At 42.0% G+C, this 16410-nt stretch overlaps 1 protein-coding gene across 1 annotated transcript in view; it reads left to right on the top strand.

Moving 5' to 3' along the window:
- Window positions 1-5879, top strand: part of LOC106573874 (KN motif and ankyrin repeat domain-containing protein 3) — a 38664-nt gene extending 32785 nt beyond the window's left edge. Inside the window, exons 6-11 of the mRNA XM_014149292.3 lie at window positions 445-535; window positions 785-1004; window positions 1202-1344; window positions 1447-1647; window positions 4729-4827; window positions 5189-5879. Of these exons, the coding sequence (XP_014004767.1) occupies window positions 445-535; window positions 785-1004; window positions 1202-1344; window positions 1447-1647; window positions 4729-4827; window positions 5189-5248 (814 nt within the window). The 3' untranslated portion in view covers window positions 5249-5879. The remainder of the gene's footprint in view (window positions 1-444; window positions 536-784; window positions 1005-1201; window positions 1345-1446; window positions 1648-4728; window positions 4828-5188) is intronic.
- The last annotated feature ends 10531 nt before the right edge of the window (window positions 5880-16410 follow it).

The following is a 16410-nucleotide window of genomic DNA, read 5'->3' as shown; positions in this document are numbered from 1 at the left end:
TGTGAAAAATGTAAATGGGTATTCAACATAATTCTAAAGGGATAATTAACAGAATTTTCATATTTTGTTGAAAGTTTGCTTTCCTCGAAAGAAGTCTGTTGGTAGTAAAACTTGAATCCTTTATTTTGGTTTGTAGCCTATAGGTAGCCTGAATTTGCAAAAGTTAGCATAAATGCCAAAGAAGTAATGGGAGCAAATCTGTCCTGAATTAACATATGAAACCCTAATATTACTGCAGTCAAAGTTATTTCGCAACATTATCATCTGTGAAGCTATGCATGTGTATAATATTGACGAGGAATTATAGCCAAGATGTTTACAAAAATGAGTTGAATGCTTTATATAGGAGCATCATCCATTGGCTAACTGCACAAGTGTTAGATCCCCGTTTGTCACGACCCATAGATAACTTCCACATCTAATTGCAGTAATCCTTTGTCCTAGGTTTGAGCTCAGTGCAAAAATGCGTGAAGCTTGTCTCATTTTGAAGAACCATCTGAATGATGATGTCAAAACACTGAAGAGTAAAGAAGTGGTGGGTTTCAGCATGCCTCTTTAATTCCTCTGTTTTATTATATCCTGGAAATCTTACATTTCCTTTACAATTTCCGGCTAGTTTTTTTCCAAAATGCACATAATCTCTCAAGTGTTCCCTCTCAGTATTAAGAGTGATATTTTAAAGTTCAATGACTTGAAGTGTTTATAATCATGTTAGTATGATAACCTTTATGTAGTAGTATTCCATCCCACGTCCTCTCTTCTTCTCCCTTGTCTTGTCCTATAGATCTCCAGCACTCACACTGTGCAGCTGGAATGGTTCCGCATCTCCAGTGCCAAGCTGGCCCAGCCGCCCCGTGTCTCAGACTACCTGATGGCCTTCACAGAGGTCTCCTCTGCTTTGCTGGCCCACGTCGTCAACATGACCGATGGCAATGGTAACACGGCCTTGCACTACAGCGTCTCACACTCCAACTTCACTGTGGTGGGGCTACTGCTGGACACAGGTTAGTTGGAGTGAGGAGTCTTTCACTTATCTTTGGGAAGTTGTGTTAGGGTCAAGGTTTATGACCTTAGTGAAGAGGGCCTATTATAATGAATCTTCAGAAGTTTGGTTATTTATGGTTTAACTACAGGCATAAAATCACATTAGTTATGCCATGCCCCGGGGTTTCAACAAGGTGTGTGTGTGTGCTCTGTGCAGGCATGTGTTGTGTAGATAAGCAGAACAAGGCAGGCTACACTGCGATCATGCTGGCGGCCCTCTCAGCTGTGAAAGAGGAGGATGACATGGTGGTGGTCAGGAAGCTCTTCAGTCAGGGCAACGTCAACGCCAAGGCCAGCCAGGCAAGTCCTACTCAATCACTTCACATCCAGTCTATCCCCTCTGTCAATACTGCTTATGTGTGTTTCGCTAACACTATGCTAACTGGGATAAGTTGTGGTTAGGCTGGCCAGACGGGGCTGATGCTAGCTGTTAGCCATGGACGGCAGGAGATGGTGCGGGCGTTGCTGGACTGCGGGGCTGATGTGAACGTGCAGGATGACGAGGGCTCCACGGCGCTCATGTGCGCCAGCGAGCACGGCCGCGCCGAGATTGTCTCGCTGCTCCTGGACCAGCCAGGCTGTGACATCTCCATTGTGGACAATGTGAGTTCCTTTGCTGTCTGTCTGTCTGTTTACCCTGTACACTCACAGAGTGTGTCTTGATACGCTTACCTGGCTTCCTCTTCCTGGCCACTTTCCTCATCCTCTACTTCTTTTCCGTTTCACGCTGATCTGAAAAAACTAAGCAGATCAAAGCAAGTGCTCTGATAGGCTTTAGCCATATTTCCCATCTTAACATCAGAGCTGCAGATGAATGACAGGAGAGCAGGGGAGGAAACCACAATAGATTATTGAGATGCACCCAAGAAGGGAATACAAAAACACATACTCAGTTTATTTATTTTATAAATTCTTGTTTGTATGAACACTTTTATTTTCACAATAAGAGAGAATCATTTTATAGTCTATACACCAAGTGTTTTTCTACAGTATGACTTCACAATAAATTCTTCTCAGACTACTTTGAACCTCCAGTTCAGACTCATATCTGGGGAAAAATGTGTTAGCCGTGCAGCACGTGGATTGGGTTTCAGTAGGACACAGCTGGACTGAGAGGGGCTGGGAAAGTATTTGGGAACATGCTTTTTTTCTTCAACCCTTTGACAATTGGATACAGCTAATTGTTGAGGACTGGGAGACAGACAGAGATGTGGATTATCCCTTTGCTGGTGTGTAACCTAGAGCGGGGGTGGGCAACCTTAAGGGCCAGTGTGGGTGCAGGGTTTGGTTCCAGCCTGATTCCAGCTTCATTTAGTTGGTGTGTTGCTTAGCTACCTAGAAGAAAAGCCTGTACCCACACCGGCCCAGCAGTTTAAAACCTCTACAAGATCGGTGGGTCCCCCGCGGGACGGTTGAGCTAACGTAGGTTAATGCTTAACGTAGGTTAATCATGTTTTTAGAAATGTTGACAAATTAATAAAAAATGAAAAGCAGAAGGCCTACCGAGTGGCGCAGCGGTCTAAGGCACTGCATCGCAGTGCTTGAAGCATCACAACAGACCCAGGTTCGATCCCAATATGTGTCACAGTCAGCCGTGACCGGGGGACCCATGAGGTGGTGCACAATTGGCCCAGTGTCGTCCGGGTTAGGTGAGGGTTTGGCTGGCCGAGATTTCCTTGTCCCATTGTGCTCTAGCGACTCCTTGTGGCGGGCTAGGTGCCTGCAAGCTGACCTCGGTTGCCTGCTGGGCGGTATTTCCTCAGACACATTGGTGCGGATGGCTTCCATGTTAAACGAGCAGTGTGTTAAGAAGCAGTGCGGCTTGGCAGGGTCATGTTTCGGAGGACGCATGGCTCTCCCAAGTCCGTAGTGGACTTGCAGTGATGGGACAAGACTGTAACTACCTATTGGGGAGAAAAAGGGGTAAAAGTACTAAAATGAAAAACACAAATGTCAATAAGTCAATAAGTATTTAACCCCTTTGTAATGGTAAGCCTAAATAACTTAACATAATAAGTTGCATGGACTCACTCTGCGCAATTAAGTGTTTAACCAGATTTTTTAATGACTACCTCATCTCTGTACCCCACCCATACAATTATCTGTAAAAACCCTAATTTGAGCAGTGAATGTCAAACACAGATTCAACCCTCAAGACCAGGGAGGTTTTCCAAAGAAGGGCACCTATTGGTAGATGGGTACAAAGAAATATCAGACTTTGAATATCCCTTTGAGCATGGTGAAGTTATTAATTACACTTTGGATGGTGTATCAATACACCCAGTCACTACAAAGATACAGGCATGAGGCAGAGTGGATGTGATAGGAGAAAACTGACGATGAACAACATTGTAGTTACTCCACAATACCAACTTAAATGACAGAGTGAAAAGAAGGAAGCCTGTACAGAATAAAAAATATTCCAAAACATGCGTCCTGTTTGCAATTAGGCACTAAAGTAAAACTGCCAAAAATGTGTCAAAGAAATTAACGTTATGTCCTGAATACAAAGTGTTATGTTTGGGCAAATCAAACACAACACATCACTGAGCACTACTCTTCATATTTTCAAGTATGGTGGTGGCTGCATCATGTTATGAATATGCTTGTCATTGGCAAGGACTAGGAAGTTTTTAGGATAAAAAGAAATGGAGTAGAGCTAAGCACAGGCAAAAACCTAGAGGAAAATCTGGTTCAGTCTGCTTTCCAACAGACACTGGGAGACAAATGCACCTTTCAGCAGGACAATAACCTAAAACACAAGGCCAAATACACACTGGAGTTGCTTACCAAGTCAACACTGAATGTTTCTGAGTGGCCTAGTTACAGTTTTGATTTAAATCAGCTTGAAAATCTATGGCAAGACTTGAAAATGGCTGTCTAGCAATGATCAACAACCAAGTTGACAGAGCTTGAAAAATTCAAAATAGAATAATGTGCAAATATTGTACAATCTAGGTGTGCCAAGCTCTTAGAGAAGGACTCACCTCTGTAATCACTGTCAAAGGTGATTCTAACATCTATTGACTCAGGGGGTTGAATCCTCTAATCAGAAAGTATTCATACCTCTTGACTTATTCCTCATTTTGTTGCCTTACAGCCTGAATTCAAAATGGGTTAAATTTAAAAAAATCTCACCCATCTACACACAACTTGGTATACCTTTCTTTTTCACAAAATTACAAATCAATCTTATAAATCCGATAGTCACACGACGGGTCTTTCCCTGTTTAAGAAGCCCAACGAAATAAAACAAACAAAAAGTGAAAACATATTTTTAGACATTTTAGGAAATGAAATACAGAAATGTCAAAGTATTCCCACCCCTCAATACTTTGTCGAAGCATCTTTGGCAGCGAATACAGCTGTGAGTCTTTCTGGTTATGTCTCTGAGAGCTTTCCATGCCTGGATTGTGCAACATTTGCCCATTATTCGTTTCAAAATTCTTCAGGCTCTGTGAAATTGGTTGTTGATTATTGCTAGACAACCATTTTCAGGTCTTGCCATAGATTTTCAAGTCAATTTGCGTCTACAAATGATTTGTAATTACGTTCTGGCATATAGTTTACTAATCTTCCTAAACTGTGTGTTGTGGCTATGACTGGGCAGGAGTGCTATGTGTATCCCGCCTCAGAGGATTTATAGCTAAGCCTGCTCTCCCTTTCGTGTTCCTCCCTCTCTAGGACGGCAGTAATGCTCTGTCCATCGCCCTGGAGGCCTCTCACAATGACACAGCTGTGCTGCTTTACGCCCACATGAACTACGCCAAGGCCCAGACAGCTGTGAGTTCCCCAGACTCTGGTCTGGCGGCCGAGGGGCCTGCCTTTTTTTATATGACAAACAGCCAGTTAGGCCTTGAATCCAGTATAGGTCGCACTCACAACATATCTGTGTCATGTGCAATGTTGCTACTATTTGAAGTGTGTAATTTTTGCGCTTCGGCTACACTCCAATGTTTAGTTTGGGTGTGGTATGTTGGCTGCTAGTTGAAAGATCCTGTCTTGACATGTGTAGCAGTAGTGACCCATAGAGCATATTCTATAAAGCACCATGTATTTTTTCCCTCCAGTTTATTACTGTTCATTGTGATTTTTGCCCTGTTTTATTACTATCAGGCTGAAAACATTGGGATATTTATTTCAGGGGACGACCAAGACTCGAAGCCCCACTAGTCCTCAAAAGACATGGCCTGCTGCGGAGTAATGGGCCACCAATATGGAAAAATAAACATAACTGGACTTGAGCATTGAAAATGCGCCACTGGAATACTGCCGCTGTCTACATAAATATATGTATTTATATAATGGCATATGTCATTCATTTATTTGTATTGTTAATATAATATTATTTTTTCAATAAATGCCTTAAACCATTATTATATAAGCCAATAATCTGCATTTGCAACATTTCTGACTAGGTCAAGTCTGCAGCATATTTTTCTATGATACAGTAAAGCAGACCTCACATATATTTGCACTCATTGACTGTGTTTAGTTTTTAGTTCCCCTCCCCCTTTTAAAGGCGCACTGCAGCTATTTAAAAAAAGTGCAAGTGCAAACTTCATGGAGTAGGCCATTCGACGGGTTGGTCTGATGGTGCCCTCTGATGTCATCGGCTTCCCCCTTGCTTGTAGTAACAATAGAGAACACCTGGACCACCTATTTATATGTTCCTTTTGTTAAGTAAATCAGGTGATAAATTAACTGAAAATGAGACTGGAGTAGTAGTCTTCTCAATCTTCATGCCAAAATAGTTCCAAGTTTGCACTAACTGTCTATGCCTTGTATATTCATGTATCTATTGTCATGTAAAAAATAAACATATATTTACATAACATGGGACACTGTTAATTTTTTTACTAAGCAGATATACCAGAAGGTTGCTGTTAATGTTCATTATATAAGATGATGTAAGGCAGGTATTCCCAAACTGGGGTACGCGTAATGCCATCCGGGGTACGCCAAATAAAAATGTGATTCATATTTTTATTCACATTTTCTAACTGTCCATTTATATTTTACAACGGGGCTATACATTTGGGAGAGTTTTTCTTCTCGCCTGAGTAGCCTCGTTTCACTGCCAAAAATAAAATGAAACCCTCTAGTGTTCAGCGAAATAAATCACAATGTCAAATACAGGTAGCCTAGTCAAATCATTAACATCCAATCACATTAACTGTTACTCTCTCGAGGGAAACTTTCACTCTTGCGCAGACATATACATGACAATTAAAAAAATAAGCCATGGGAGTTTTTTTAGCGAGAATAAAGACGACTTTCGAGTAGATAGACGTATAAAAGCAACAGATACCATTAATAAGAAGGGGCTAGAAGCATCTTATATGGTGAGCTACCGAGTGGCTAGGACAGGAAAGCCCCATACTATTTATTGTGGAGGACTTAATTCTTTCTGCTGCCACGGATATGGCTGGGACAATGCTGGGGGAAAAGGCCAAAAAAACTATGCGCTCCCGGCGCCACTTAGGTACACTGCAGCATCCACCAAGAGGCTTTTGCTGCCAAGGGAATGCCTGACAGCTTGAAAGACGTTTTGGACACTTCAGTGAAAAAGGTTAACTTTGTTAAAGCAAGGCCCCTGAACTCTCGTGTATTTTCTGCACTATGCAATGATATGGGCAGTGACCATGTAACGCTTTTACAGCATACAGAAGTGCGCTGGTTATCAGGGGGCAAAGTATTGGCAGGTTTTTTTTATTTGAGAGACGAGCTTAAAGTTTTCTTTACTGACCATAGTTTTCACTTGTCTGACCGCTTGAGTGATGACGAGTTTCTCACACGGCTGGCCTATCTGCGTGATGTTTTTTCTCGCCTGAATGATCTGAATCTAGGATTACAGGGAGTCTCCGCAACTATATTTAATGTGCGGGACAAAATTGAGGCTATGATTAAGAAGTTGGAGCTCTTTTCTGTCTGCATTAACAAGGACAACACACAGGTCTTTCCATCGTTGTATGATTTTTTTTGTGCAAATTAACTCAAGCTTATAGACAATGTCAAATTGGGGAGGCAGGTAGCCTAGTGGTTAGAGCGTTGGACTAGTAACCGAAAGGTTGCAAGATTGAATCCCTGAGCTGACAAGGTAAAAATCTGTTTATCTGCCCCTGAACAAGGCAGTTAACCCACTGTTCCCAGGCTGTCATTGAAAATAAGAATTTGTTCATAACTGACTTGCCTAGTTAAATAAAGGTAAAAAAAATAAGTGATATAGTGAACCCCTGTCAGTGAGCTGCATGTGCAATTACACAGGTACTTTCCTGAAACGGACGACACAAACAACTGGATTTGTTATCCCTTTCATGCCCTGCCTCCAGTCCACTTACCGATATCTGAACAAGAGAGCCTCATCGAAATTGCAACAAGCGGTTCTATGAAAATTGAATTTAATCAGAAGCCACTGCCAGATTTCTGGATAAGGCTGTGCTCAGAGGTTCTTGGCTTGGAAAAATCGCTCTGTTAAGACACTGATGCCCTTTGCAACCACTTACCTATGTGAGAGTGGATTCTTGGCCCTCACTAGCATGAAAAGTAAATACAGGCACAGACTGTGTGTGGAAAATGATTTAAGACTGAGACTCTCTCCAATACAACCCAAAATTGCAGTTATGTGCATCCTTTCAAGCACACCCTTCTGATTAACCTGTGGTGAGTTATTCACAATTTTTCATGAACAAATAAGGTTTTATATGTAAGATGGCAAAATAAAGAGCAAAATTACTTATTATTATTGTATTATTATTATTTGTGCCCTGTGTCACACCCTGATCTGTTTTCCCTGTCTTTGTGATTGTCTCCACCCCCCTCCAGGTGTCACCCATCTTCCCCATTATCCCCTGTGTATTTATACCTGTGTTTTCTGTCTGTCTGTGCCAGTTCAACCAAGTCAACCAGTGTTTTTCTCGTAGCTCCTGTTTTTTTCTCGTCCTCCTGGTTCTGACCCTTGCCTGTCCTGACTCTGAGCCCGCCTGCCTGACCACTCTGCCTGCCCCTGACCTTGAGCCTGCCTGCCACCCTGTACCGTTTTGGACTCTGCCCTGGTAATAAACTCTTGCCCCTCCCCGACCTGCCTTTTGCCTACCCTTGGATTATAATAAATATCAGAGTTCAAACCATCTGCCTCCTGTGTCTGCATCTGGATCTCGCCTTGTGTTGTTATACCCTGGTCCCATAAGAGCTCTTTGTCACTTCCCACGAGCCGGGTTGTGACAAAAACACACTCATTCTTATGTTTAATAAATGTATCGTATAGTTTGTGTGTGGCAGGCTTACAATGATGGCAAGAAACAACATTTGAGAGTGCGCTGACCCTCGTGCTAGAGGGGGTACGTAGCTGGAGGTTGAATGTTTGAAGGGGTACGGGAATATAAAAAGTTTGGAAGCCACTGATGTAAGGTATTCTTCTGTCAAACATGATCAAGCCAAAGCTGAAATTTTGTTTAAATAGTATTTCAAGCAATAACCATCCTGTCAGACATCAAGCCATCTTTTAATGCAAATTCATGTAATAAGATGACATGACATATTCAATTGTTTATACAATTTATCACCTGACACAGAACCATGTCTCTAATCTGTGTCAGAGAATCTTGCCTCATAAAATAGGTCTGACTGTCTGTATAGTCTATGGGCCAGACCAGAGCCTTCTATTGCGATAAAGGGCTCTCATGGCCATAACTACATATGAGGACAACGATGTCCGGAGCTCATCATTTTGTAAAGAAAATCAATTACATGTCAACATCTAAATATTTCTCCAAGCATTGATCAAAGCTCAGAACGCTTATAATGTTGATCTGACAGTTCTAATCACGCTTGCCTTCTTTTGCAAACGAGTGGAATCATGAACAGTGGTTTGTTCGTTATGTTTGCCCGGATTTGCTTTTTTAGCAGCACATTCATGGATGCCAAGGTTTCCCCTAGAAATGTGCCAAGAAAAAAAGGAACTCTTTCGTCTCTGTGTTTTTATAATTTTACTTCAGTACCGCCTGGTACGGCAACTGCACCGCCCGCAACCGCAGGGCACTCCAGAGGGTGGTGTGATCTTCCCAACACATCACCGGGGGCAAATTACCTGCCCTCCAGGACACCTACAGCACCTGATGTCACAGGGAGGCCAAAAAGATCATCAAGGACAACAACCACCTGAGACACTACCTGTCCACCCCGCTATCATCCAGAAGGCGAGGTCAGTACAGGTACATCAAAGTTGGGACCGAGAGACTGAAAAACATCTATCTCAAGGCTATCAGACTGTTAAATAGATATTACTGGCACATTAGAGGATGCTGCCCTATATACATAGACTTCAAATCACTAGCCACTTTAATAATGGAACACTAGTCACTTTAATAGTGTTTACATATTTTGCATTACTCATCTCATATGTATATGTATACACTCATATGTATACACTCTGACACTGACACTGCTTGCCCAAATAATTATATATTCTAAATTCCCTTCCTTTACTTTAGATTTGTGTGTATTGTTGTGAAATTGTTAGATATTACTTGTTAGATATTACTGCACTGTTGGAGCTAGAAACACAAGCATTTTTCTACACCCGCAATAACATCTGCTAGACATGCGAATGTGACAAATAAAAATTGTCTCACCAGAGAAAGCATCCAACCGAGTGAAACATCAGCCCTCTGTCTCTGTATGTGTACAGTGATTTAGGAAAGTATTCAGACCCGTTGACATTTTCCACATTTTTCTACTGCAATTACAGCCTTGAGTCTTCTTGGGTATGAGACTACAAGCTTGGCACACCTGTATTTGGGTAGTTTCTCCCATTCTTCTCTGCAGATCCTCACAAGCTCTGTCAGGTTGGATGGGGAGCGTCGCTGCACAGCTATTTCAAATCAAATCAAAGTTTATTTTTCACGTGCGCCAAATACAACAGGTGTAGACCTTACAGTGAAATGCTTACTTACAGGCTCTAACCAATAGTGCAAAAAGGTATTAGGTGAACAATAGGTAGGTAAAGAAATAAAACAGTAAAAAGACAGGCTATTTACAGTTGCGAGGCTATAAAAATAGCGAAGCTACATACAGACACCGGTTGGTCAGGGTGATTGAGGTAGTATGTACATGTAGATATGGTTAAAGTGACTGCATATATGATCAACAGAGAGTAGCAGTAGCATAAAAGAGGGGGTTGGCGGGTGGTGGGTGGGAAACAATGCAGGTCTCTCCAGAGATGTTCGATCGGGTTCAAGTCTGGGCTCTAGCTCGGCCACTCAAGGACATTCAGACTTGTTTCCGAAGCCACTCCTGCATTGTCTTGGCTGTGTGCTAAGGGTTGTTGTCCTGTTGGAAGGTGAACATTTGCCCCAGTCTGAGGTCCTGAGCGCTCTGGAGCAGGTTTTCATCAAGGATCTCCCTGTACTTTCCTCCAGATGTGACGCTTGGCATTCAGGGCAAAGAGTTCAATCTTGGTTTCATCAGACCAGATAATCTTCATCAGATCAGTCACTGTCAGTCCTTTTTAGTTTTGAGTCAGTCTCTACCGGACAAAGTCATGTTAGGATACATCAGTTATCCTGTTAGAGCTTTTGTGTCGAATCCACTGCGCTGCTTCAGGTGGAACGTTTATGGTCATGTTGCAGCAGTGTGTCGGAGGGAGATTCCAAGATGTGGGACTTGTGCAGAAGGGCATGGGATAGAGGATTGTGTAGTTTCGGTGGATAAAGTTGTGTGTGTCAACTGTAGGGGTGCCCATGTTGCTGGGGATCGGAAGTGCTAGAGGCAGGTTGAAGTGGCCAGAGTCAGAGTATAGTGCAGAAGGTGTCATATGCTGGGTTAAGGGTGAGAGATCCTGAGAGGATCCCAGTGAGTAGTGGATTTAAGCCAGCAGAGGGATAGAACAACGAGTGATATATGCTTCATGATAAACTGGGTGATTCGAGCCCTGAACGCTGATTGGATTAAAGCCGCGGTATATCAGACAGTATACCATGGGTATGACAAAACATTTATTTGTATTCTTCTAATTATGTTGATAACCAGCTTATAATAGCAATAAGGAACCTCGGGGGTTTGTGGTATATCGCCAATATACCACGGCTAAGGACTATATACAGGCACTCCGCGTTGCGTCGCGCATAAGAACGGCCCTTAGCCGTGGCATATTGGCCATATACCACACCCCCTCGGGCCTTATTGCTTAAGTATGGTTGGCTTCTTAGCGTTCATAGCAATGGTTATCAACTGTACTGCAGAAATGGAACGTAAATCACAGAAAATGTATGTTGTGGTGGCAGCTGCAGAGAAGTATTTGGGTATATGAGATTTGACAGAAGAGTTACAGGGTGTGTTGTGGGGTGATGTCCCATCCTCCCAGGCCATTGGCATGGTGAAGGAGCAGATATGGTCAAAGTAGTGGAATGGGGTAGTGGGTTTTTAATGAGTGTAGATGGCAGCTGCAGAGAAGTACCTAGGTGTTCGAGATTTTACTGCAGATGAGTTCTAAGATGTTTTGAGATGTTTATTTTTTTAAATAGTGTTATATAGGTGTAGGGTTGGTTGGGTGTGCAATTTTTAAAAACAATTGTTCCCCTTTTTATATCACCAATGTAAGAGGATTGAACAAACACCACCACACAGTAAGTGGTGGCATGCACAAACAAAATGTGCGAACGCCATGATACCAAAGAAGAAGGCAGTAATGTTGAAGGGTTATGCCCTGTTTACATCATGACGTATTTCATTACGTCGTACGTCTTCTTCATGCAATCTCGTTCCACTACTGGACGGAGCGCATAAGATAGGGTTCACAACGCAGTACAAGATGGAGGAGAGCCTAGTCTCTCATCAGAGATTGCAGTTATAAATGTCAGAATTCAACTTTTGTCCAAACCACACCATAATCCTGCTGAGTTAGACAGCGGGCTACCATTAGACCACGCACTTCACGTGAGAATTCCTACCACAAAATCTACCACTGTTTACACAGCAGGAATATGGTGTGGTTTGTACAAAAGTTGGATTCTGACATTTATTTTAAAAATGTTTTTATTGAACCTTTATTTAACTAGGCAAGTCAGTTAAGAACAAATTATTTTTTACAATGATGGCCTACCGGGGAAAAGTGGGTTAACTGCCATGTTCAGAACGACAGATTTTGACCTTGTCAGCTCAGGGATTCGATCCAGCAACCTTTCGGTTACATGCCGCCTCAAGAAATTGATAGCGAGGGATACATTTCACTTTACGTCTGGTAAGTAGAGTTCCGAGGGATTATACATATGCTTTTGTTCACAGGAAGAAACAAAATGGTGAAGCCAGCCGGTTATATTGTGGTATGGTTATTTTCAGTCGCAAACCACCTCCACGCACAACTCAGGGAGTCCAACCAATACACAGACTCCTGATGTTGTGTCCCAAAGCTATCAAAATGCAAACAATACAGTTCTAAAAATGTCATGTTTTCATTCGTTGTTGATGCTACGTGTTAATGTGAATAATTTATCATATTTCCCCCTGTATAACATTACAATTGTACAGCTAATAGGCAGTGGTGTAGGGGTGCCTGGAGAAGTGGGTATACTCTAATTTTGCCCAAATATTTACAAACGGCTCACCAGGTAAAAGAAAGGCCCCCTGTGTGAAAAATTCTATTAGAAACAGTGACACACTGAATGACCTAAAATTAGAAATCCCATACTGGTCTTTCACAGTCAGGCCAAACCAAGCTGTACTGTGCAAGTAGTCTAATAGTAGGCCTACTACTGAAACAGATACATTTCAGAGTTTCAGAGTTTTCCAATTTTTCTCAGGTTTTTGCTCTCCAAGTCGCTTTTTTGATAGTAAAACAACAACATTGGATGTTGTAAGTCTATAACAACGCTTAAACATAACAGGAGACCACACAAAAAAGTGAGTGTAGTTACCCTTTTATTAAAGTGTGCAGCCACTTAGCACTGTTGTTTGGTTAGAGGTGCTTCTGTAGCACATGAAATGGAGTTAACAAAACAAATGGTCACTGGATTGATTGAAATAATCACGATATCATTCTGCCATTTAGCAGCGGTGTAAAGCATTTAGGTAAAAATACTTGAAAGTACTACTTAAGTCGTTTTTTGTGGTATCTGTACTTTGCTATTTATATTTTTGCCAACTTTTACTTCACTACATTCCTAAAGAAAATTATGAACATTTTACTCCATACATTGTCCCTGACACCTAAAACTACTTGTTACATTTTGAATGGTTGCAGGACAGAAACATTTTCTAATTCACACACTTATCAAGAGAACATCTCTGGTCATGCCTACTGCCTCTGATCTGGCAGACTCACTAAACACATGCTTTGTTGGAGCATGCCCCTGGCTATCCGTAAATGTAAAAAACAAGAAAAAGGTCTGGTTTGTTTAATATAAGGAATTTGAATTTGAAAAGATGTATACATTTACTTTTGATACTTAAGTATATTTAAAACCAAATACTTTTAGACTTTTACTCAAGTAGTATTTTACTGGGTGACTTTCACTTTTACTTGAACTTGTGTCATTTTCTATTAAGGTATCTTTACTTTTACTCAAGTATGACAATTGGGTACTTTTTCCACCACTGCCATTTAGGCATATGCTAAGAGCCGGCTCTTGTAGGTGAAGGTTGGGAGCCGGCTCGCATATCAGAAGAGCCAAATCTATTTATAAAAAAATAGAAATTAATAATCAAAAGATATAAATGAATAAAATTAACTATTTCAAAGAATGAAAAAAAAGAAATAAAATAATATAGGCCTAAATGCTCAAGTGCACACACATTCATCCTGACTGTTTTCTCAGACTAACAGCCTCACCTGTTGTTCCTGTCAATCAGACATGCAGTGTCAACCTATGAACTAAAGATACATGTGGGAGGGCCAAGCCATCTCACTCACAGTCACACACTTAGCAGCCGAGGAGAGAGAGGAAGGACAGCTGTGAAAACAACAGCTGGAAAATGAGTCGGAAGCACAGTAGCATTTGTATGCATTTTAATAATGTAGACAATGTTAGAGCATAGTGTAGAATTTGCCAAAACAAAATCTCATATAATGCCGGTTCTACCCACAACCTACACCAAGGGTAACCATTCTTGTATGTCGGTTACATGTCACTTCATTGAAGATTTTTCGATGTCTAGCTGTCTTCTAGACTGCTTTGAGTTCAGCGACAGACACACCTCAGAGAACTTGGCAGAGGAACTGTTGAGAGTGGCCAGAGAATGTCAAGTAGATGGAAAAGTGGTCTGTTGTGTTAGCGACAATGCAGCTAACATAACCAAAGCCATGAAAATGTTAAAATGGACCCATCATCCATGTCTTGCCCAAACAATCAACCTGATTGTAAGAGATGCTCTGAAGGTGATGAAGCCCACTATGGACAATGTGAAAGCAGCTGTGGAATACTTCCACAGGAGCACAGTAGGTTCTGAAAAACTAAAGACTACCCAACGATGGGGATGCCTGAGCTGAGGCCTTAAGACTGCACTACAAGGTGGAATTCAACATTTTATATGTTGAAGCGGTTTCTTCAAAGGATGCCATCATCTCTACCCTGGCCATGGTCAATGCACCTGTTGATGCTCTGACCCAAGAGGAATGGGGGGTGGTGGAGGAGGTGTGCAGTCCTGGAACCCTTTGAGCAGGTCACTGTGGAGATCAGTGGAGAGAGGTACAGTAAGTAATTATTACAACATTATTTAATCCAATATTATATATGTATATGAGCAGTAGATGAGAATGTAGTATCAGTAGACAAAACATAAACCTGAACTAATAAGTTACTGCTCTCTCTTTTCAGCTATGTGACAGCCTCAAAAATGATACTCCTGTGTAAGGGTCTGCAGCGAATCACAGCCAGCCGCCAGAGAGAAGCAAATGTAACCACAGGACATGTGACAGTTGATGGACACCCTATGTTCATCAATGGACAGAAAGTTCCACAGAATGTAATATAATCACGTGCTATCAGAAACCGCTGCACTTGTCCCCAGGTTTAAGAAGGTAGCCTTCAGTGATGCCAGAGCGATTGATGAGGCTCTTCAAAGAATAACCTCAGCAGCAGGGAGGGACAGCCCCAGCAGTCAGCTGGCTCAGGCACCAGGGCAACAGGAAGAAGAGGGAGCAGATGGAGCAGAAGCACCAGCAGTAGTGCCACAAACGTCTGCTGTTTGGATGCTGTTTGACGAGAGAGCAACTGGGGATGCAGCACGAAGGAATCCCTCAGCAGATGCCATAACGGAGGTCCGATCCTATTTGGAGGAGCCCCTCCTCCAAAGATCTGTAGATCCTCTGAGCTGGTGAAAGAACAAGGCCTCTGTCTACCCACGGCTTACTAAAGTCATGACAGGGAGACTCTGCATAGTGGCCACATCCGTTCCCTCTGAGAGGGTCTTCTCGAAAACAGGACAAATAATTACTGAGAGAAGAAACCGCATCAGCCCCTCGAAAGTGAGGCAGCTTGCATTTCTGAATGCAAATCTCTCATAAAAGCAAAATATGGTCAGCATTGCTGTGTGCTGCTGGTTATAACATGGCAATCAAGAAGAGACAAAAGTGGGACCAGTTTAATATTTTAAGTGGGAGGCTGCAGTTTTGCACATTGTTATTTATTTTTCTTTGATATGGTGCAATATTCTATTATGCTGTTCAGATTGTATTCGTTTTGAATGGTTAGATTTATATGCACTTTGTTTATATACATTAAAAAGTTATACTTTAAATGCAAATGTTTAATATTTATCATAACAAACCAATGCATTTTTAAATACATTGTGGTTAAGGTAGAGTATGATTTCATTTAATTATTTCATTAGAATGGTTTTAACACCAATCATAGTCAAACTATCGCAAACTGTTTGACTTGAAAAAATACAAAACATATCTTTTAAAGTGCCAAAAGAGCCGGCTCTTTTTGGTGAGCTGAGCCGAACGAGTCGGCTCACTGAAAAGAGACGGAATGCCCATCACTAATTTGACATGTAACTACAGCTTGCATTGAATTGTGGGTCGTATCAACCCCGCAAGTGACCATGTTGTTCACTTGCTCCCTCGAGCTAAATCTAGGGCCGAGGGGCAACGTTAGATCGTGTATGCGGTGCGGCAGGACGCCTAGTGGTTAGAGCGTTGGACTAGGAACCGAAAGGTTGCAAGATCGAATCCCCGAGCTGACAAGGTAAAAATCTGTCCCTCTGCCCCTGAACAAGGCAGTTAAACCCACTGTTCCCAGGCTGCCATTGAAAAGAACGGATTTGCCTAGTTAAATAAAGGTTAATAATAATACACCATGGCAGCACATTCTGATTTCACATTTCACCCCAGAACGGTAGGTGTCAGTAATGCCCATTGCCTGTCTT

The sequence above is a fragment of the Salmo salar genome, chromosome 16 (assembly GCF_965601325.2).
Source record: "Salmo salar chromosome 16, fSalSal1, whole genome shotgun sequence".
In the NCBI taxonomy this organism is placed as follows: domain Eukaryota; kingdom Metazoa; phylum Chordata; class Actinopteri; order Salmoniformes; family Salmonidae; genus Salmo; species Salmo salar.
This window is presented reverse-complemented; position numbering and strand designations above follow the sequence as displayed.